Source organism: Carcharhinus amblyrhynchos, chromosome 10 (genome assembly GCF_965287045.1).
Source record: "Carcharhinus amblyrhynchos chromosome 10, sCarAmb.v2.hapA, whole genome shotgun sequence".
NCBI classification, from domain to species: Eukaryota; Metazoa; Chordata; class Chondrichthyes; order Carcharhiniformes; family Carcharhinidae; genus Carcharhinus; species Carcharhinus amblyrhynchos.
This window is the reverse complement of record NC_137333.1, coordinates 109077466-109100613: the sequence shown is the minus strand read 5'-3', so window position 1 is coordinate 109100613 and position 23148 is coordinate 109077466. Positions and strand designations below refer to the sequence as shown.

Below are 23148 nucleotides of genomic sequence, written 5' to 3'. Positions count from 1 at the left end.
TGAGATAGACAGATTTTTAATCAGGAAGCGAATCGAGGATTATGGGGAAAGAGTGGGAAAGTGGAGTTGAGGATGATCATATTGAATAGTTGGATGGGCTGAATGGCCACCTTCTGCTTCTAATCTTAAGGCCTGATTTTCTGTCTATCAGTCTGCCTCTTTCTAATTGATTGTTTGTTGTTTTGTGTCCCTCAGGTTTTGGCAAATGATTTGGACCAGGGACAAAATGGTCAAGTGACTTACTCCATCGCAGCTTCTTCCCAGAGTGACCTTTTCCGGATCAACCCCTTGACAGGAGATATCAGCACAGCTGCCATCATGGACCGAGAGATCTGGCCAAAGACTCAGTAAGTACTGATCGCACCACAGAACATAGAACATTACAGCGCAGCACAGGCCCTACAGCCCTCGATGTTGTGCCGACCTGTGAAACCAATCTAAAGCCCATCTAACTTACACTATTCCAATATCATCCGTATGTTTATCCAATGACCATTTAAATGCCCTTAATGTTGGCAAATCCACAACTGCTGCAGGCAGGGCATTCCACACCTTACTACCTTGTGCATGAGTCGCAAAAACCCAGCCTGCAAGTGCAGCAGGTGGTCAGGAAGGCGAATGGGATGCTGGCCTTCATAGCGAGGGGGATTGAATATAAAAGTAGGGAGGTCTTGCTGCAGCTGTATAGGGCATTGGTGAGGCCGCAGCTGGAGTACTGTGTGCAGTTTTGGGCGCCGCACCTGCGCAAGGATATTTTGGCCCTGGAGGGAGTGCAGAGGAGGTTTACTAGGCTGATACCGGAGTTGAGGGGGTTGAGCTATGAGGAGAGGCTGAATAAACTAGGCTTGTACTCGTTAGTTTAGAAGAATGAGGGGAGATCTCATTGAGACGTATAAGATGATGAATGGGATGGATAGGATAGAGGTGGAGAGACTCTTCCCGCTCAAAAAAGACAGTAGGACTAGGGGGCACAGCCTCAAGATAAAGGGGGGGCGGTTCAGAACGGAGTTGAGGAGGAACTTCTTCACTCAAAGGGTGGTGAATCTCTGGAATTCTCTGCCCGTTGAAGTGGTGGAGGCTGCCTCGCTAAATATTTTTAAGAAGCGGGTTGATGGGTTTTTGATAAGAGAGGGGATTAAGGGTTATGGGGAGAGGGCGGGAAAGTGGAACTGAGCCACGACAGATCAGCCATGATCTTATTGAATGGCGGGGCAGGCTCGAAGGGCCAGATGGCCTACTCCTGCTCCTATTTCTTATGTTCTTATGTTCTTATGTACCCTCTGAGTAAAGAACCTACCTCTGACATCTGTCCTATAATTACCACCCCTTAATTTAAAGCTATGTCCCCTCGTATTAGCCATCACCATCGGAGGAAAAAGGCTCTCACTGTCCATCCTATCTAACCCTCTGATCATCTTGTATGCCTCTATTAGGTCACCTCTTAACCTTCTCTCTAATGAAAATAACCTCAAGTCCCTCAGCCTTTCCTCATAAGACCTTCCCACCATACCAGGCGACATCCTGGTAAACCTCCTCTGCACCCTTTCCAATGCCTCCACATCTTTCTTATAATGCGGCGACCAGAACTGTACGCAATACTCCAAGTGCGGCCGCACCAGAGTTTTGTACAGTTGTAACATGACCTCACGGCTCTGAAATTCAATCCCTCTACCAATAAAAGCTAACACGCCGTACGCCTTCTAACAACCTTATCAACCTGGGTGCCAACTTTCAGGGAGCTATGCACATGTACACCGAGATCTCTCTGTTCGTCCACACTACCAAGTATCTTACCATTAGCCCAGTACTCTGTATTCCTGTTACTCTTTCCAAAGTGAATCACCTCACACTTTTCCACATTAAACTCCATTTGCCACCTCTCAGCCCAGCTCTGCAGCTTATCTATGTCCCTCTGTAACCTGCACCATCCTTCCGCACTGTCCACAACTCCACCAACTTTAGTGTCATCCACAAATTTACTAACCCATCCTTCTACACCCTCGTCCAGGTCATTTATAAAAATGACAAACAGCAGTGGCCCCAAAACAGATCCTTGAGGTACACCACTTGTAACTGAACTCCAGGATGAATATTTCCCATCAACCACCACCCTCTGTCTTCTATCAGCTAGCCAATTCCTGATCCAAACTGCTAAATCACCCTCAATCCCATGCATCTGCATTTTCTGCAATAGCCTACCATGGGTAACCTTATCAAACGCTTTGCTAAAATCCATATACACCACGTCAACTGCCTTACCCTTATCCACCTCTTTGGTCACCTTCTCAAAGAACTCAATAAGGTTTGTGAGGCACGACCTACCCTTCACAAAACCGTATTGACTATCCCTAATCAATTTATGTCTTTCAAGTTAATAATAGTCCTATCTCTTATAATCCTTTCCAAAACTTCACTGGTCTATAATTCCCAGGATGGTCTCTACTCCCCTTCTTGAACAAGGGGACAACATTTGCTATCCTCCAGTCTTCCGGCACTATACCTGTAGCCAATGACGACATGAAGATCAAAGCCAAAGGCTCTGCAATCTCCCCCCTAGCCTCCCAGAGAATCCGAGGGTGAATCCCATCTGGCCCAGACGACTTATCAATTTTCATACTTTCCAGAATTGCCAACACCTCCTCCTTATGTACCTCAATCCCAATCTTCCTCCCTATCTGACAGGTACATACTTATCAAGGACACGCAGTAGCTGGTTTACTAAAGAAGTTGAATCTCTTGTGTGTGAGATAGAGGGAAATTTGGCCGATTGGATAAGTAACTGGCTGTCTCATAGAAGACAGAGGGTGGTGGTAGAGGGAAAATTTTCAGGCTGGAGGCCAGTTACCAGCGGTGTACCACAGGGATCAGTGCTGGGTCCTCTGCTATTTGTGATTTTTATCAATGACTTGGAAGAGGGGGCTGAAGGGTGGGTGAGTAAATTTGCTGATGACACCAAGACTGATGGAGTAATGGATGAGGTGGAGGGGTCTTGTAGGCTGCAAGGAGACATTGATAGGATGCAGAGCTGGGCTGAAAAGGGGCAGATGGAGCTTAACCCTGATAAGTGCGAGGTGATTCATTTTGGTAGGACAAACTTGAATGTGGATTAGAGGGTCAACGGCAGGATTCTGAGGAATGTGGAGGAACAGAGAGATCTTGGGGTTCATATCCACAGATCTCTGAAGGTTGCCACACAAGTGGATAGAGCTGTGAAGAAGGCTGATAGTGTGTTAGTGTTTATTAACAGAGGGTTTGAGTTTAAGAGCCATGGGGTTACTATACCGGACGTTGATGAGAGCACATTTGGAATATTGGGTGCAGTTCTGGTCACCTCACTATAAGAAGGATGTGGAAGCATTGGAGAGAGTGCAGAGAAGATTTACCAGGATGCTGCCTGGTTTGGAGGGTAGGTCTTATGAGGAAAGGTTGAGGGAGCTGGGGCTTTTCTCTTTAGAGCGGAGGAGGATGAGAGGCAACTTAATAGAGGTTTATAAGATGATGAGGGGGATGGATAGAGTAGACGTGCAGAGACTATTTCCTCGGGTGGATGTAGCTGTTACTAGGGGGCAAAACTATAAGGTTCATAGTGGGAGATATAGGAGGGATGTCCGAGGTAGATTCTTTACTCAGAGAGTGGTTGGGGTGTGGAATACACTGCCTGCTGTGATAGTGGAGTCGGACACTTTAGGAACTTTGAAGCGGTTATTGGATAGGCACATGGAGCACACCAGAATGATAGGGAGTGGGATAGCTTGATCTTGGGGTTTGGACATAGCTCGGAACAACATTGAGGGTCGAAGGGCCTGTACTGTGCTGTACTGTTCTATGTTTCTATCCCAGTATTGATCCCATGCCAATCTTGACTCTGATCCCTGTGGAACTTCATTTCCCACTTCCAGTCGCTCTGAATAAGGATTTTTCCTGCAGCTTGCTCTATTGAAGCCAATCTCCATTCCCGATTCATTCCCGATCCATTCCCGATCTAGTCTGTCCCATCCCCAGACACCACATTGTCTGAAGCTGCTGATTGGTGTATTCTGGGCACCAGGATGATTTGAGAATCTGGATAAATGATATCTAATGCATCACCGTTACCGACTCTCCTCTCTCCATAGAAATTACATCCGAATGGTGCAGGAAAACTTCCCCTTTACAATCTGTGCTGATTGCATTCTCACGATTCTGGACGCTAACTCGATCTGCCGTTACTGATATTTGTGATGATTTGAAACTGGCCACTTTTTGCATTAATTTCTGCTGATGTGATTTCAGGCTGCGTTTGACCGCGACAGACAGAGGGACACCGAGGCTGGTGGGTACGGCCACCCTCACCGTCATCATCCTGGATCTAAATGACAACAGCCCAACCATCCCACTGCCCCGTGTGGTTCGCGTCCCCGAGAGTGAGTGACCACTCGCACACTCACACGCACACTCGCGCACACTCACACTCACACACACACACTCACACGCACACTCGCACACACACTCACACGCACACTCACACGCACACGCACACTCACACTCACACACTCACACGCACACTCGCACGCACACTCGCACACACGCACACTCACACTCACAAACGCACACGCACACTCACACTCACACACGCACACTCACACACTCACACACGCACACTCGCACGCACACACGCACACTCACACTCACAAACGCACACGCACACTCACACTCACACACGCACACTCACACACTCACACACGCACACTCACACTCACACACGCACACTCACACTCACACACTCGCACACTCACACGCACACTCACACGCACACTCACACACTCACACGCACACTCACACGCACACTCGCTCGCACACACGCACACTCACACTCACAAACGCACACGCACACTCACACTCACACACGCGCACTCACACACTCACACACTCACACACGCACACTCACACTCACACGCACACTCACACTCACACACTCACACGCACACTCGCACGCACACTCGCACACACGCACACTCACACTCACAAACGCACACTCACACTCACACACTCACACACGCACACTCACACACGCACACTCACACACTCACACACGCACACTCACACTCACACACTCACACACTCACACTCACACACTCACACACGCACACTCACACTCACACACTCACACACTCACACTCGCACACTCACACGCACACTCGCACGCACACACGCACACTCACACTCACAAACGCACACTCACACACACGCACACTCACACGCACACTCACTCGCACACTCACACGCACACTCACACTCGCACACACGCACACTCACACACTCACACGCACACTCACACACTCACACGCACACTCACACTCACACTCTCGCACGCACACACGCACTCACTCACACACACACACTCACACTCTCACACACACACACACACACACACATTCTCACACGCACACACAGACACACACTCACTCGCACACACGCACGCACACACACAAATTCTCACACACACATGCTCACTCACACACATACACACATACACACACACACACACATACATACTCACATACACACACTCTCACATACACGTGTATATACACACACACATGCACACACCCATACTCATGCACACACACGCACACATATGCACACACGCACATACACATGCACACACATACCACACACACGCACAAACACACACGCATACACACATATACTCAAACACAAACTATTTCTCTCTTGTATGTTCGCACATATGAAGAACAAAAATCACTACAAGATTCAAATTGGACAAACAAACTAGCAGTGGTTCAGTGGAGGAGGAATTTCTGGAGCATATGCGGTGGTTTTTTTTTATACAAATACATTGAGGAACCACCCAGAGAACAGGGTGTTCTAGACTGAGTTCTTAAAGGCTGACAAACCCCCAGGATCTGATAATCTACATCCCAGATTATTAAAGGAAGCAGCCCTGGAAATATAGGATGTATTGTTGGACATCTTCCAAAATTCGATAGACTCTGGAGCAGTTCCTGCAGATTGGAGGGTGGCGAATGTAATCCCACTATTTAAAAATGCCCAGCACTCAGAACAAGACCCATTTATTCCCATTCTCTATTCCCCATTTGTTGATCCATGCCAGTACATTACCCCCTATTCCCTGGGCTTCAATTTTACCCACTGACCTCTTATGAGGGACATTACCAAAAGCCTGGGCTAGGTGGGGTAGGTGGGACCTGTTCAGGTGGGATGGGGTTGGTCTGAACCGTGCTGGGACCAGAGTCCTGGTGAATCGTGTAAATAGGAATGTAGACAGGGCTTTAAACTAATTGGGGGGGGGAGGGTGCGAGGGTCGGTGACGTTACGAGGTCTAAAGTTAAGGAGAGGGTACAGGTAAGGGAAGAGGCCGAGGATGTCCCAATAATAAAGGGAGTAGGGGGCGTGAGTATGGTTGGTGGTGTTCTGGCAAATAGGGTCCAGGTGAAGGCTGGGATGAAAGCGCTTTATCTGAATGCACGAAGCATTCGGAATAAAGTGGATGAGCTGATGGCACAGATCAGCACAAATGGATACGATCTGGTGGCCATTACAGAGACGTGGCTGCAAGGTGACAGGGACTGGGAGCTGAATGTCCAGGGGTATCAAGTGTTTAGGAAGGATAGGCAGGAGGGAAATGTGGGGGGCGTAGCTCTGCTGATTAAGGATAGCATCAGGGTGGTAGCAAGGGATGATATCGGAGCCAAAGAGCAGAAAGTGGAATCATTGTGGGTGGAGATTAGGAACAGCAAAGGGAGGAAGACGCTGGTGGGTGTCGTCTATAGGCCCCCCAATAATGATCTGGAGGTGGGGCGGGCTGTTAACGCGCAAATAAGTGCGGCGTGCAGGAATGGGACGGCCGTAATTATGGGGGATTTCAATCTACATATTGATTGGTTGACCCATGTTGGACGCGGTGGGCTTGAGGAAGAGTTCTTGGAATGCTGCCGGGATAGTTTCCTTGAACAGTGTGTGTTGGAGCCGACGAGGGAGCGAGCTATCTTGGATCTGGTGCTATGTAATGAGGCGGGTAGAATTAGGGACCTTGCGGTGAAGGATCCTCTTGGAGAGAGTGATCATTGTATGGTGGAGTTTCTGGTGCAGATGGAGGAGGAGAAAGTGGGTTCCCGGACACGCGTACTTTGTTTGAACAGAGGGGAGTATGGTAGGATGAGAGAAGAATTGGCGAATGTGGACTGGGGGAGCGCGTTGGAAGGTAGGTCTGCTGAGGAGCAGTGGAGGATCTTTAAGGAGATCTTTCTTGGTGCTCAGCAGAAATTTATTCCGATGGTCAAAAAGGACCGTAGATAACGAAGGAGGTGAAGGAAAGTGTTAAATTAAAAGCGGAGGCGTTTAGAGTAGCTAAGAGTAGTGGGCGAGAAGAGGATTGGGAGAGGTTTAAATGTCAACAAAGATTGACAAAGAAGTTGATAAAGAAGGGTAGGAGAAACTATGAAGCTGGGCTAGCGCTTAATATAAAAAAGAATAGCAAGAGTTTTTATAAATATATAAAAAGGAAGAGGCTGGCTAGGGTGAATGTTGGTCCTTTAGAGGATGAGAAGGGGGACTTAGTGGTAGGGGATGGGGATATGGCTAAGGTCTTGAATAACTTTTTTGTTTCTGTCTTCACGGAGGAGGACGTGAATAATTTGCCGGGTGTTAGCGATGGAAAGGTGGTAGGACTGGAGGGTCTTAATGACATTACTGTTACTAGAGAGGCGGTGCTCGACAGACTGGAGGGGCTGATTGTGGACAAGTCCCCAGGGCCGGATGGAATGCATCCGAGGGTTCTGAAAGAAATGGCGGAGGTGATAGTGGATGCCTTGGTGGTTATTTTCCAGACGTCGCTGGATTCTGGGGAAGTGCCGGAAGATTGGAAAACGGCTAATGTTACGCCGTTGTTTAAGAAGGGTGGCAGGCAAAAGGCGGGGAATTATAGGCCGGTTAGTTTAACGTCTGTTGTAGGTAAAATGTTAGAATCCGTCATCAAGGAGGAAATAGCGAGGCATCTTGAGGGGAACTGCTTGATAGAGCAGACGCAGCACGGTTTCGTTAAGGGGAAGTCGTGTCTGACAAATTTACTGGAGTTCTATGAGGATGTGTCTAGGGCGGTGGACAGAGGAGAGCCGGTGGATGTGGTCTTTCTTGATTTTCAGAAGGCGTTTGACAAGGTACCTCACAAGAGGTTATTGCAGAAGGTCAGGGGGCATGGAGTTGGGGGTAGGGTGTTAGCTTGGATAGAGGACTGGTTGTCAAATAGGAGGCAGAGAGTGGGGGTCAATGGGTGCTATTCGGATTGGCGGTTGGTGACTAGTGGAGTGCCCCAGGGGTCGGTGCTGGGGCCTCAGCTATTTACCATTTATATAGATGATCTGGAGGAGGGAACAGAGAGTATGGTGTCGAAATTTGCTGATGACACCAAGATTGGTGGAACGGCAAATTGTGCGGAGGGTGTGGAGAGTCTGCAGAAGGATCTAGATAGGCTGGGCGAATGGGCCAGGAACTGGCAAATGGAATTTAATGTTGGCAAGTGTGAGGTGGTCCACTTTGGTAGGAATAATGGTAGGAAGGACTATTACTTATGTGGCGAAAAACTGCAGCAGGCGACGGTGCAGAGGGACTTGGGGGTCCTTGTGCATGAGTCGCAAAAACCCAGCTTGCAGGTGCAGCAGGTGGTCAGGAAGGCGAATGGGATGCTGGCCTTCATAGCGAGGGGGATTGAATATAAAAGTAGGGAGGTCTTGCTGCAGCTGTACAGGGCATTGGTGAGGCCGCAGCTGGAGTACTGTGTGCAATTTTGGTCGCCGCACTTACGCAAGGATATTTTGGCCTTGGAGGGAGTGCAGAGGAGGTTTACTAGGCTGATGCCGGAGTTGAGGGGGTTGAGCTATGAGGAGAGGCTGAATAAACTAGGCTTGTACTCGTTAGAGTTTAGAAGAATGAGGGGAGATCTCATTGAGACGTATAAGATGATGAATGGGATGGATAGGATAGAGGTGGAGAGACTCTTCCCGCTCAAAAAAGACAGTAGGACTAGGGGGCACAGCCTCAAGATAAAGGGGGGACGGTTTAGAACGGAGTTGAGGAGGAACTTCTTCACTCAAAGGGTGGTGAATCTCTGGAATTCTCTGCCCGTTGAAGTGGTGGAGGCTGCCTCGCTAAATATATTTAAGACGCGGGTTGATGGGTTTTTGATAAGAGAGGGGATTAAGGGTTATGGGGAGAGGGCGGGAATGTGGAACTGAGCCACGACAGATCAGCCATGATCTTATTGAATGGCGGGGCAGGCTCGAAGGGCTAGATGGCCTACTCCTGCTCCTATTTCTTATGTTCTTATGTTCTTCTGAAAGCCCAAATACACCACATCCACTAGTTCTCCCGTGTCTATTCTCCCTGTTACATCCTCAGAAAACTCCAGTTGATTTGTCCAATCCTGTTAATGATTCCCTGCTGCTGTCAGACTTTTGAATGGACCTACCTTACATTAAGTTGATCTTTCTCTATACCCTCGCTGTGACTGTAACACTACATTCTGCACCCTCTCCTTTCCTTCTCTATGAACAGTATGCTTTGTCGGTATAGCGTGCAAGAAACAATACTTTTTACTGTGTTAATACAGGTGACAATAAATCAAAATCAGATATTCTGTTATCACGTCTCTTACAATCATCGCTAGTACCTTCCTGACGACAGGGACCCGATTTTACCATTTGGAGTCTGAGGGTTGGATCCGGGTGTAATACAGATCCGAGCCCGGAATCCCCGTTCCAGCGCGCCCGTACGTTTTTTGCTGGCTCCATTCCGATTTGTGCTGTGGGTGGGGCTTAGCACTGCCGGAACGATCGGAGCAGATCCGGAGCAGCGTGTCCGGATCGGGAAAGAGGGAAAAAGCAGAGAGAGCGGCTCCCCCCACCCGACACAGATCATTCTCGGGGTGGGTGGGGGCTGATTGTTGTCCGGTGGTGGGGGTGGGGGAGGGGAGGCCCGATCACTCGCTGTTGGGGGGGGAGTCAGGGGGTCCGCTGCCACTCTGCGGGCGATTGGCCACATGTCCACTTCGGGAGGAGGGGGATTCGTTCCTCCAGGTGGGGAGGAGGGTCGCTCGCAAAATGGCAGTGGGGACACCTCTGCCCACCATCCCCTCCAGATCCCCCCCACCAGAGATCCCCCCCCCTCCCACCTGCCATCAGTGAGCAATCAGGCCCCCCCCCCCCCCCCTACCAGACAATGACCAGCCCTCTCGCCCCCCCCCCCCCGAGGATGCTATTAAATCATCGAGCTGCCCGATTTGGGTACAGACCGGATCTGCACCCAAATCAGGTGTCGGTAAAACCGCGATCTGCTCGAATTCGGGTACAGATCGCGTTAAAGACCCAACAAAGTTTTGGTAAAATCAGGCCCCTGATGTCAGGTCTATAATTTTCCCTTTTGTCTCTCCAATCTCTCATTCTCAACACAACACATTCACGTTTAGACACAAACTCTACACACATGCATTCACACAAAGAACAAAGAAAATTACAGCACAGGAACAGGCCCTTCGGCCCCTCCATGTCCGCACCGACCATGATGCCTGAACTAAGGGACATCCTATTGAACCAAGTTACTGCGGTTCTTTGGAGGAATAACACATGCCATGGATAAAGGGGAACCCGTAGATGTTATGTACTTGGATTTCCAGAAGGCATTTGATAAGGCACCACATCAAAGGTTATTGTGGAAAATAAAAGCTCATGGAACAGTGGGAAAGATATTAGACTGGATTGGAAACTGTCTGGCTGGCAGAGAGTACGTATAAATGGATATTTTTCTGATTAGCAGGGTGTGGTGAGTAGTTCCGCAGAGAACCAGGCTGGGGCCTCAATTCATATCACAGGCTTAGACGAGGGGAGTGAAAGCCTTGGTGTGAGTGACTGAGTGAGTGAATGTGAGTGAGTGAAAATATGTGAGTGTGTATGGTAATTTATGTGTGCATATAAAAGTGAATGTGTAAGTGAGGAAGGCAGGGTTTGTGTTTGTATGAGTGAGTGAAAACTGGGACATTAGCAGCAAGAGGCACCTGGATGGGTACATGAGTAGGGAAGAAATAGAGAGATACAGTCCAGTAAGGGCAGAAGGGTTAGTTTAGTTTATTTAGGGCATCATGATTGGCACAGGCTTGGAGGGCCGAAGGGCCTGTTCCTGTGCTGTACTTTTCTTTGTTCTTTGTTTCTAGTTTGTACAGCTGGATATGGAAGGACTGCAGAGCTTAGATCTGATCTGTTGGTTGTGGGATTGCTGTTTTTTCCGTTTGGTATGCAGAGTCCTGTGTTGGAAATTCATTTTTAAATATTCCTGGTGCTGCTCCCAGCAAGCCCTCCTGCACTCTTCATTGAACCAGGGTTGATGCCCTGGTTTGATGGTAATGGTTGAGTGGGGGATATACCGGGCCATGAACATAGAACATAGAACATTACAGCGCAGAACAGGCCCTTCGGCCCACGATGTTGCGCCGACCAGTTACAAAAACAATGACCCACTAGCCTATACCAATCCCTTTTCGTCCATAAACCTATCCAGAGATCTCTTAAACGCCCCCAAACTAGACGCATTTACAACTGCAGCAGGCAGGGCATTCCAATCCCTCACCACCCGCTGGGTAAAGAACCTACCCCTGACATCCGTCCTGTAGCTACCCCCCCTTAATTTAAAGCCATGCCCCCTCGTGCTAGCTTTCTCCATCCGAGGAAAAAGGCTATCACTATCCACCCTATCTAAACCTCTAATCATCTTATATGTTTCAATAAGATCCCCTCTTAGCCGCCTTCTTTCCAACGAAAACAACCCTAGATCCCTCAGTCTCTCCTCATAGGACCTCCCCACCATACCAGGCAACATCCTGGTAAACCTCCTCTGCACCCTCTCCAACGCCTCCACATCCTTCTTGTAATGCGGGGACCAGAACTGCACACAATACTCCAAGTGCGGCCGCACTAGAGTAGTGTACAGTTGCAACATTACACTGCGACTCCTAAATTCAATCCCCCTACCAATAAACGCCAAGACACCGTACGCCTTCTTGACAACCTTATCTACTTGATTCCCAACTTTCAGGGATCTATGTACACACACACCTAGATCCCTCTGTTCATCCACACTATTCAAAGTCCTCCCGTTAGCCCTATACTCGACACATCTGTTGCTCCTACCAAAGTGAATTACCTCACACTTCTCCGCATTAAATTCCATCCGCCACCTCTCGGCCCAGCTCTGCAACCTATCTAAGTCTCCCTGCAGACTATGACACCCTTCCTCACAATCTACCACACCTCCAACTTTGGTGTCATCAGCAAATTTACTAATCCACCCAACTATACCCTCATCCAGATCATTAATAAAAATTACAAACAACAGTGGCCCCAAAACAGATCCCTGAGGCACACCACTCGTAACTGCACTCCATGATGAATATTTACCATCCACCACCACCCTCTGTCTCCTATCTGATAGCCAATTCCTGATCCAACTTCCTAGATTACCCACAATCCCATACATCTGCATTTTCTGCAGAAGCCTACCATGGTGAACCTTATCGAACGCCTTACTAAAATCCATGTATACCACGTCAACTGCCTTACCCCCATCCACCTCTTTGGTCACCTTCTCAAAAAGGTGAGGTTACAGACTGTGCTGAGTACAATTCCACTGCTGTTGATGGCCCACAGCACCTCCTGGACGCCCAGTCTGGAGTTGTTAGATCGGTTCGATGTCTGTCCCATTTAACACGGTGATTGTGACACACAACATGATGGAGGGTATTCTCAACGTGAAGGTGGGACTTTGTCTCCCCAAAGACTCTCCTCCTGATACTGTCATGGAGAGACTCGTGTGTGACAGGTAGGATGAGGTCTTGTATGTTTTTCCCTCTTGTTGGTTCCCTCACCACTTGCCCAGTTTAACCTTGTTAATGATTGGTCCTTGCACCTTCCCCGTGACGGATCCCAAGCTAACTGACCAATAGCTGCCTGGTTTCTGCCTCCCTTCCTCCTTAAATAGAGGGATCTGATTGGCTCCTTTCCAATCTGGTGGAAACTTCCCAATTCTAATGAATTTTGTAAAATTATCACCAACACTTCTTGCCAGTCAAGTAACATCTTCATTTTTGAATTCTTATCCATGTTGGAATTCCTCACAGAACCTCTGCAATTCTCTCCCACACCTCTGCAGCTCACCTCAGGCACTGATTGGTTAGCTAATGTTGCTTGTTGGCTGTTTGGTTTTCGAATGCTCGTTGAACATAAGAAATAGGAGCAGGAGTAGGCCATCCAGCCCTTCGAGCCTGCCCCGCCATTCAATAAGATCATGGCTGATCTGTTGTGGCTCAGTTCCACATTCCCGCCCTCTCCCCATAACCCTTAATCCCCTCTCTTATCAAGAACCCATCAACCCGCTTCTTAAAAATATTTAGCGAGGCAGCCTCCACCACTTCAACGGCCAGAGAATTCCAGAGATTCACCACCCTTTGAGTGAAGAAGTTCCTCCTCAACTCCGTTCTAAACCGCCTCCCCTTTATCTTGAGGCTGTGCCCCCTAGTCCTACTGTCTTTTTTGAGCGGGAAGAGTCTCTCCACCTCTATCCTATCCATCCCATTCATCATCTTATACGTCTCAATGAGATCTCCCCTCATTCTTCTAAACTCTAACGAGTACAAGCCTAGTTTATTCAGCCCCTCCTCATAGCTCAATCCCCTCAACTCCGGTATCAGCCTAGTAAACCTCCTCTGCACTCCCTCCAGGGCCAAAATATCCTTGCGTAAGTGCGGCGACCAAAACTGCACACAGTACTCCAGCTGCGGTCTCACCAATGCCCTATACAGCTGCAGCAAGACCTCCCTACTTTTATATTCAATCCCCCTCGCTATGAAGGCCAGCATCCCATTCGCCTTCCTGACCACCTGCTGCACCTGCAAGCTGGGTTTTTGCGACTCATGCACAAGGACCCCGAGGTCCCTCTGCACCGTCGCCTGCTGCAGTTTTTCACCACATAAGTAATAGTCCTTCCTACCATTCTTCCTACCAAAGTGGACCACCTCACACTTGCCAACATTAAATTCCGTTTGCCATTTCCTGGCCCATTCGCCCAGCCTATCTAGATCCTTCTGCAGACTCTCCACACCCTCCGCACAATTTGCCTTTCCCCCAATCTTGGTGTCATCAGCAAATTTCGACACCCTACACTCGGTTCCCTCCTCCAGATCATCTATATAAATGGTAAATAGCTGAGGCCCCAGCACCGACCCCTGGGGCACCCCACTAGTCACCAACCGCCAATCCGAATAGCACCCATTGACCCCCACTCTCTGCCTCCTATTTGACAACCAATCCTCTATCCACGCTAACACCCTACCCCCAACTCCATGTCCCCCTGACCTTCTGCAATAACCTCTTGTGAGGTACCTTGTCAAACGCCTTCTGAAAATCAAGAAAGACCACATCCACCGGCTCTCCTCTATCCACTGCCCTAGACACATCCTCATAGAACTCCAGTAAATTTGTCAGACACGACTTCCCCTTAACGAAACCGTGCTGCGTCTGCTCTATCAAGCAATTCCCTTCAAGATGCCTCGCAATTTCCTCCTTAATGACGGATTCTAACATTTTACCTACCACAGACGTTAAACTAACCGGCCTATAATTCCCCGCCTTTTGCCTGGCACCCTTCTTAAACAACAGCGTAACATTAGCCGTTTTCCAATCTTCCGGCACTTCCCCGGAATCCAGCGACGTCTGGAAAATAACCACCAAGGCATCCACTATCACCTCCGCCATTTCTTTCAGAACCCTCGGATGCATTCCATCCGGCCCTGGGGACTTGTCCACAATCAGCCCCTCCAGTCTGTCGAGCACCACCTCTCTAGTAACAGTAATGTCATTAAGACCCTCCATTCCTACCACCTTTCCATCGCTAACACCTGGAGATTGTTGTGTGAAAAATGCTGAGTTAATAAATGTTCACCTGAAGATGTTCAGTGAAGTAGCAGCAAGATTCCACTGTGTTTGATATGCCCCTGTCCAGGACAGGCTGGGTGCTGCTCAGTTTTGGTTGCCGCACTTGCGCAAGGATATTTTGGCCTTGGAGGGAGTGCAGAGGAGGTTCACTAGGCTGATACCGGAGATGAGAGGGTTGGACAATGAAGAGAGACTAAATAGACTGGGTCTGTACTCATTGGAGTTTAGAAGGATGAGGGGGGATCTTATAGAGACGTGTAAGACAATGAAAGGGATGGATAGGGTAGAGGTAGAGAGATTCTTCCCGCTCAGAAAGGACAGCAGGACTAGAGGACACAGCATCAAGATAAGTGGGGGGCGCAGTTTAGAACATAAGAACATAAGAAATAGGAGCAGGTGTAGGCCATCTAGCCCTTCGAGCCTGCCCCGCCATTCAATAAGATCATGGCTAATCTGAAGTGGCTCAGTTGCACTTTCCCGCTCTCCCCATAACCCTTAATTCCCCTGTCTATCAGAAACCTATCTACCTGTGACTTAAATATATTTAGCGAGGCAGCCTCCACCACTTCAACGGGCAGAGAATTCCAGAGATTCACCACCCTTTGAATGAAGAAGTTCCTCCTCAACTCCGTTCTAAACTGCCCCCCCTTTATCTTGAGGCCCCCTAGTCCTACTGTCCTTTCTGAGCAGGAAGAGTCTCTCCACCTCTATCCTATCCATCCCATTCATCATCTTATATGTCTCAATGAGATCTCCCCTCATTCTTCTAAACTCTAATGAGTACAAGCCTAGTTTATTCAGCCTCTCCTCATAGCTCAAACCCCTCAACTCCAGTATCAGCCTGGTAAACCTCCTCTGCACTCCCTCCAAGACCAAAATATCCTTGCATAAGTGCGGCGACCAAAACTGCACACAGTGCTCCAGCTGCGGCCTCACCAATGCCCTGTACAGTTGCAGCAAGACCTCCCTACTTTTATATTCAATCCCCCTCGCTATGAAGGCCAGCATCCCATTCGCCTTCCTGACCACCTGCTGCACCTGCAGGCTGGGTTTTTGCGACTCATGCACAAGGACCCCGAGGTCCCTCTGCACCGTCGCATGCTGCAGTTTTTCGCCATGTAAGTAATAGTCCTTTCTACCATTATTCCTACCAAAGTGGACCACCTCACACTTGCCAACATTAAATTCCATTTGCCAGTTCCTGGCCCATTCGCCCAGCCTATCTAGATCCTTCTGCAGACTCTCCACACCCTCCGCACAATTTGCCGTTCCACCAATCTTGGTGTCATCAGCAAATTTCAACACCCTACACTCGGTTCCCTCCTCCAGATCATCTATATAAATGGTAAATAGCTGAGGCCCCAGCACCGACCCCTGGGGCACTCCACTAGTCACCATCCGCCAATCCGAATAGCACCCATTGACCCCCACTCTCTGTCTCCTATTTGACAACCAATCCTCTATCCACGCTAACACCCTACCCCCAACTCCATGCCCCCTTACCTTCTGCAATAACCTCTTGTGAGGTACTTTGTCAAACGCCTTCTGAAAATCTAGAAAGACCACATCCACCGGCTCTCCTCTATCCACCGCCCTAGACACGCCCTAGAACAGAGTTGAGGAGGAACTTCTTCACTCAAAGGGTGGTGAATCTCTGGAATTCTCTGCCCGTTGAAGTGGTGGAGGCTGCCTCGCTAAATATATTTAAGTCACAGGTAGATAGGTTTCTGATAGACAAGGGAATTAAGGGTTATGGGGAGAAAGCGGGAAAGTGGAACTGAGCCACTTCAGATCAGCCATGATCTTATTGAATGGCGGGGCAGGCTCGAAGGGCTAGATGGCCGACTCCTGCTCCTATTTCTTATGTTCTGACCCGGACACAGACCAGGAATCAGCAGCCAGGATGAGATGTGAAGGAATACGACCTATCAGGTGTGACGGTGGGAAAGTTTGTATGGAACGTGTAGAAATAGCAGAGATACTTAATGAATACTTTACTTCAGTATTCACAGTGGAAAAGGATCTTGGTGGTTATAGTGCAGGTTTGCAGTGACTGAAAAGCTTGAGCATGTAGATATTAAGAAAGAGGATGTGTTGGAACTTTTGCAAAGCATCAAGATAGATAACTCGCCGGGACCGGATGGGATGTACCCCAGGCTACTGTGGGAGGCGAGGGAGGAGATTGCTGGGCCTCTGGCGATGATCTTTGCGTCATCAATGGAGACGGGAGAGGTTCCAGAGGATTGGAGGATTGTGGATGTGGTTCCTTTACTCAAGAAGGCTGAATAAACTGGGCTTGTACTCGTTAGAGTTTAGAAGAATGAGGGGACATCTCATTGAGACGTATAAGATGATGAATGGGATGGATAGGATAGAGGTGCAGAGACTCTTCCCGCTCAGAAAGGACAGTAGGACTAGGGGGCACAGCCTCAAATTAAAGGGGGGGCGGTTTAGAACGGAGTTGAGGAGGAACTTCTTCACTCAAAGGGTGGTGAATCTCTGGAATTCTCTGCCCGTTGAAGTGGTGAAGGCTGCCTCGCTAAATATTTTTAAGACGCAGGTTGATGGGTTTTTGATAAGCGAGGGGATTAAGGGTTATGGGGAGAGGGCGGGAATGTGGAACTGAGCCACGACAGATCAGCCATGATCTTATTGAATGGCGGGGCAGGCTCGAAGGGCTAGATGGCCTACTCCTGCTCCTATTTCTTATGTTCTTAAGAAAGGGAGTAGAGATAGCCCTGGAAATTATAGACCAGTGAGTCTAACCTCAGTGGTTGGTAAGTTGATGGAGAAGATCCTGAGAGGCAGGATTTATGAACATTTGGAGAGGTATAGTATGATTAAGAATAGTCAGCACGGCTTTGTCAAAGGCAGATCATGCCTTACGAGCCTGATTGAATTTTTTGAGAATGTGTCTAAACACATTGATGAAGGAAGAGCAGTAGATGTGGTTTATATGGACTTCAGCAAGGCATTTGATAAGGTGCCCCATGCAAGGCTTATTGAGAAAGTGAGGGGGCATGGGATCCAAGGGGACATTGCTTTGTGGGTTCAGAACTGGCTTGCCTGCAGAAGGCAGAGAGTGGTTGTAGATGGGTCATATTCTGCATGGAGGTCGGTCACCAGTGGAGTGCCCCAGGGATCTGTTCTAGGACCCTTGCTGTTTGTCATTTTCATTAATGACCTGGATGAGGAAGTGAAGGGATGGATTGGTAAGTTTGCTGATGACACGAAGGTTGGTGGTGTTGTGGATAGTCTGGAGGGATGTCAGAAGTTGCAGCGAGAATTTGATGGGATGCAAAACTGGGCGGAGAAGTGGCAGATGGACTTCAACACAGATAAGTGTGAAGTGGTTCATTTTGGCAGGTCTGATAGGATGGCAGAATATAATATTAATGGTAGGACTCTTGGCAGTGTGGAAGATCAGAAGGATCTTGGGCTCCGAGTTCATAGGAAGCTCAAAGCAGCTGCGCAGGTTGAAGCTGTGGCTAAGAAAGCGTATGGTGTCCTGGCCTTCATCAATTGAGGAATTGAGTTTAGGAGTCGGGACGTAATGCTGCAACTTTATAGGACTTTGGTCAGACCCCACTTGGAGTACTGTGCTCAGTTCTTTGTCACCTCACTACAAGGAGGATGTGGGAGCCATTGAAAGAGTGCAGAGGAGATTTACAAGGATGTTGCCTGGATTGGGTGGCATGCCTTATGAGGATAGGTTGAGGTAGCTGGGACTCTTCTCCTTGGAGAGACGAAGGATGAGGGGTGACCTGATAGAGGTTTATAAGATGTTGAGAGGTATTGATCGGGTGGATTCTCAGAGGCTTTTTCCCAGGGCTGAAATGGTTGCCACAAGAGGACACAGGTTTACGGTGCTGGGGAGTAGGTACAGAGGAGGTGTCAGGGGTAAGTTTTTCACTCAGAGGGTGGTGAGTGAGTGGAATCGGCTGCCGTCGGTGGTGGTGGAGGCAAACTCAAAGAACAAAAACAGCTCGGGAAACAGGCCCTTCGGCCCAAAGAGCCCGCGCCGCCATTTTAACTGTACCAGTCACCCCTCCACCCAACTCACTGGGGTCTTTTGAGAGACTTCTGGATTTAATGGGATTGGGAGTTATAGGTAAGCCTAGTAGGTAGAGATATGATCGGCGCAACTTGTGGGCCGAAGGGCCTGTTTGTGCTGTAGTTTTTCTATGTTCTAGCCATGGACATTGTGACTCACTGCTCTCTCTATTCGCCTACAGATACGTTGATTGGTTCTGAGATCACCAAGGTTACAGGGAATGACGTGGATTCTGGGCCGGCCTTGTCCTACAGCTTAGTGCCTGAAAGTGAGAAGTTCAGCATCAATCGTTATCGAGGCAGCATTGCTCTGTCAGACTCGTTAGACTTTGAGGAACGAAGCTGGTACCTGCTCACAGTCCAAACATCTGACTCGAAACACGGAACTGAGGCCAATCTGACCATCGTAGTGGAGGATGTCAACGATAACCCACCCGTCTTTGTACAGGACCTGTATCAGGTGAGGAGCAACCATGACAGTGACACACATACACACACACTGAGACACACACAGAGACACACTCACTCACACACACACTGAGACACACTCACTCACACACACACACACTGAGACACACACACACACTGAGACACACTCTCTCACACACACACACACTGAGACAGACACACTCACTCACACACACACACACACTGAGACACACTCTCTCACACACACACTGAGACACACTCACTCACACACACACACACACTGAGACACACACACACACTGAGACACACACACACACTGAGACACACTCTCTCACACACACACACACTGAGACACACACACACACTGAGACACACTCTCTCACACTCACACACACTGAGACACACACACACACACACACACACACTGAGACACACACAGAGACATACTCACTCACACACACACACACTGAGACACACACACACACTGAGACACACTCTCTCACACACACACACTGAGACACACTCTCTCACACACACACACACTGAGACACACACACACACAGAGACACACTCACTCACACACACACACACTGAGACACACACACACACTGAGACACACTCTCTCACACACACACACTGAGACACACTCTCTCACACACACACACACTGAGACACACACACACACTGAGACACACACACCGACACACTCACTCACACACACTGAGACACACACACACACAGACACACACACACTGAGACACACACAGAGACATACTCACTCACACACACACACACTGAGACACACACACACACTGAGACACACTCTCTCACACACACACACTGAGACACACTCACTCACACACACACACACTGAGACACACACACACACTGAGACACACTCACTCACACACACACACACTGAGACACACACACACACACAGACACACTCTCTCACACACACACACTGAGACACACTCACACACACACACACTGAGACACACACACACTGAGACACACACACCGACACACTCACTCACACACACTGAGACACACACACACACAGACACACACACACTGAGACACACACACACACAGACACACACACACTGAGACATACAGACACACACACACACACTGAGACACACACACACACAGACACACACACACTGAGACACACACACACACACACACACTGAGACATACAGACACACACACACAGACATATGGACCATACAGGAGCTGACATTGAAATACATGAGGGTGGAGTTTTCCCATCCCACTCACTATGGGAATTGTAGTGGGTGGGGGGGAGGGGGTGGCGGGGATACAGTGGGTGTGGCGTTGGGGGGGAGGGGTGTTGGACCCCACAAAGATCCATTGACCTTGGACAAGATTTTCCAGTTTTGGGGCGAGAGCGGCTCAAAACCCCCCCACACCACCCCCCCAAAACCACCCCCCTCCCCCGCCCCCCGGTGTGAGTTGGACTGACCCGGTGTGAGTTGGACTGACCCGGTGTGATCAGACTGACCCGGTGTGAGTCAGACTGACCCGGTGTGATCGGACTGACCCGGTGTGATCGGACTGACCCGGTGTGATCGGACTGACCCGGTGTGATCGGACTGACCCGGTGTGAGTCGGACTGACCCGGTGTGATCGGACTGACCCGGTGTGATCGGACTGACCCGGTGTGAGTCGGACTGACCCGGTGTGAGTCGGACTGACCCGGTGTGATCGGACTGACCCGGTGTGATCGGACTGACCCGGTGTGAGTCGGACTGACCCGGTGTGATCGGACTGACCCGGTGTGAGTCGGACTGACCCGGTGTGATCGGACTGACCCGGTGTGAGTCGGACTGACCCGGTGTGAGTCGGACTGACCCGGCGTGATCGGACTGACCCGGCGTGATCGGACTGACCCGGTGTGATCGGACTGACCCGGTGTGGGTCGGACTGACCCGGTGTGGGTCGGACTGACCCGGTGTGATCGGACTGACCCGGTGTGAGTCGGACTGACCCGGTGTGATCGGACTGACCCGGTGTGGGTCGGACTGACCCGGTGTGATCGGACTGACCCGGTGTGAGTCGGACTGACCCGGTGTGATCGGACTGACCCGGTGTGATCGGACTGACCCGGTGTGAGTCGGACTGACCCGGTGTGGGTCGGACTGACCCGGTGTGGGTCGGACTGACCCGGTGTGAGTCGGACTGACCCGGTGTGGGTCGGACTGACCCGGTGTGAGTCGGACTGACCCGGTGTGAGTTGGACTGACCCGGTGTGAGTCGGACTGACCCGGCGTGATCGGACTGACCTGGTGTGAGTCGGACTGACCCGGCGTGATCGGACTGACCCGGTGTGATCGGACTGACCCGGTGTGAGTCGGACTGACCCGGTGTGATCGGACTGACCCGGTGTGAGTCGGACTGACCCGGTGTGATCGGACTGACCCGGTGTGAGTCGGACTGACCCGGTGTGAGTCGGACTGACCCGGTGTGATCGGACTGACCCGGCGTGATCGGACTGACCCGGCGTGAGTCGGACTGACCCGGTGTGATCGGACTGACCCGGTGTGATCGGACTGACCCGGCGTGATCGGACTGACCCGGCGTGAGTCGGACTGACCCGGCGTGAGTCGGACTGACCCGGTGTGATCGGACTGACCCGGTGTGAGTCGGACTGACCCGGTGTGAGTCGGACTGACCCGGTGTGATCGGACTGACCCGGTGTGAGTCGGACTGACCCGGTGTGATCGGACTGACCCGGTGTGAGTCGGACTGACCCGGTGTGGGTCGGACTGACCCGGTGTGGGTCGGACTGACCCGGTGTGATCGGACTGACCCGGTGTGATCGGACTGACCCGGTGTGAGTCGGACTGACCCGGTGTGAGTCGGACTGACCCGGTGTGATCGGACTGACCCGGTGTGATCGGACTGACCCGGTGTGATCGGACTGACCCGGTGTGGGTCGGACTGACCCGGTGTGAGTCGGACTGACCCGGTGTGATCGGACTGACCCGGTGTGAGTCGGACTGACCCGGTGTGATCGGACTGACCCGGTGTGAGTCGGACTGACCCGGTGTGAGTCGGACTGACCCGGTGTGATCGGACTGACCCGGTGTGAGTCGGACTGACCCGGTGTGGGTCGGACTGACCCGGTGTGGGTCGGACTGACCCGGTGTGATCGGACTGACCCGGTGTGATCGGACTGACCCGGTGTGATCGGACTGACCCGGTGTGAGTCGGACTGACCCGGTGTGATCGGACTGACCCGGTGTGATCGGACTGACCCGGTGTGATCGGACTGACCCGGTGTGAGTCGGACTGACCCGGTGTGATCGGACTGACCCGGTGTGATCGGACTGACCCGGTGTGAGTCAGACTGACCCGGTGTGATCGGACTGACCCGGCGTGAGTCGGACTGACCCGGTGTGGGTCGGACTGACCCGGTGTGAGTCGGACTGACCCGGTGTGAGTCGGACTGACCCGGTGTGATCGGACTGACTCTGTGGGATTCTCTCCAGGTTTCCGTGTCGGAGTTTGTGAGTTCCAGCAGCAGCATTGTTACCGTCACAGCAACTGACCGAGATTCCGGAGAGAATGGACAAATCCTGTACCGGGTGCTCTCCCCAACAAACGGGGCATTTTCCATCGACCCCCACAACGGTCAGTGACC

General features: G+C 50.4%; 1 protein-coding gene across 1 annotated transcript in view; it reads left to right on the top strand.

Moving 5' to 3' along the window:
- LOC145349279 (protocadherin-16-like) overlaps window positions 1–23148 on the top strand; it is a 330993-nt gene that overhangs the window by 303981 nt on the left and 3864 nt on the right. Inside the window, exons 17-20 of the mRNA XM_080197793.1 lie at window positions 196–347; window positions 4273–4403; window positions 19232–19509; window positions 22997–23138. Of these exons, the coding sequence (XP_080053919.1) occupies window positions 196–347; window positions 4273–4403; window positions 19232–19509; window positions 22997–23138 (703 nt within the window). The remainder of the gene's footprint in view (window positions 1–195; window positions 348–4272; window positions 4404–19231; window positions 19510–22996; window positions 23139–23148) is intronic.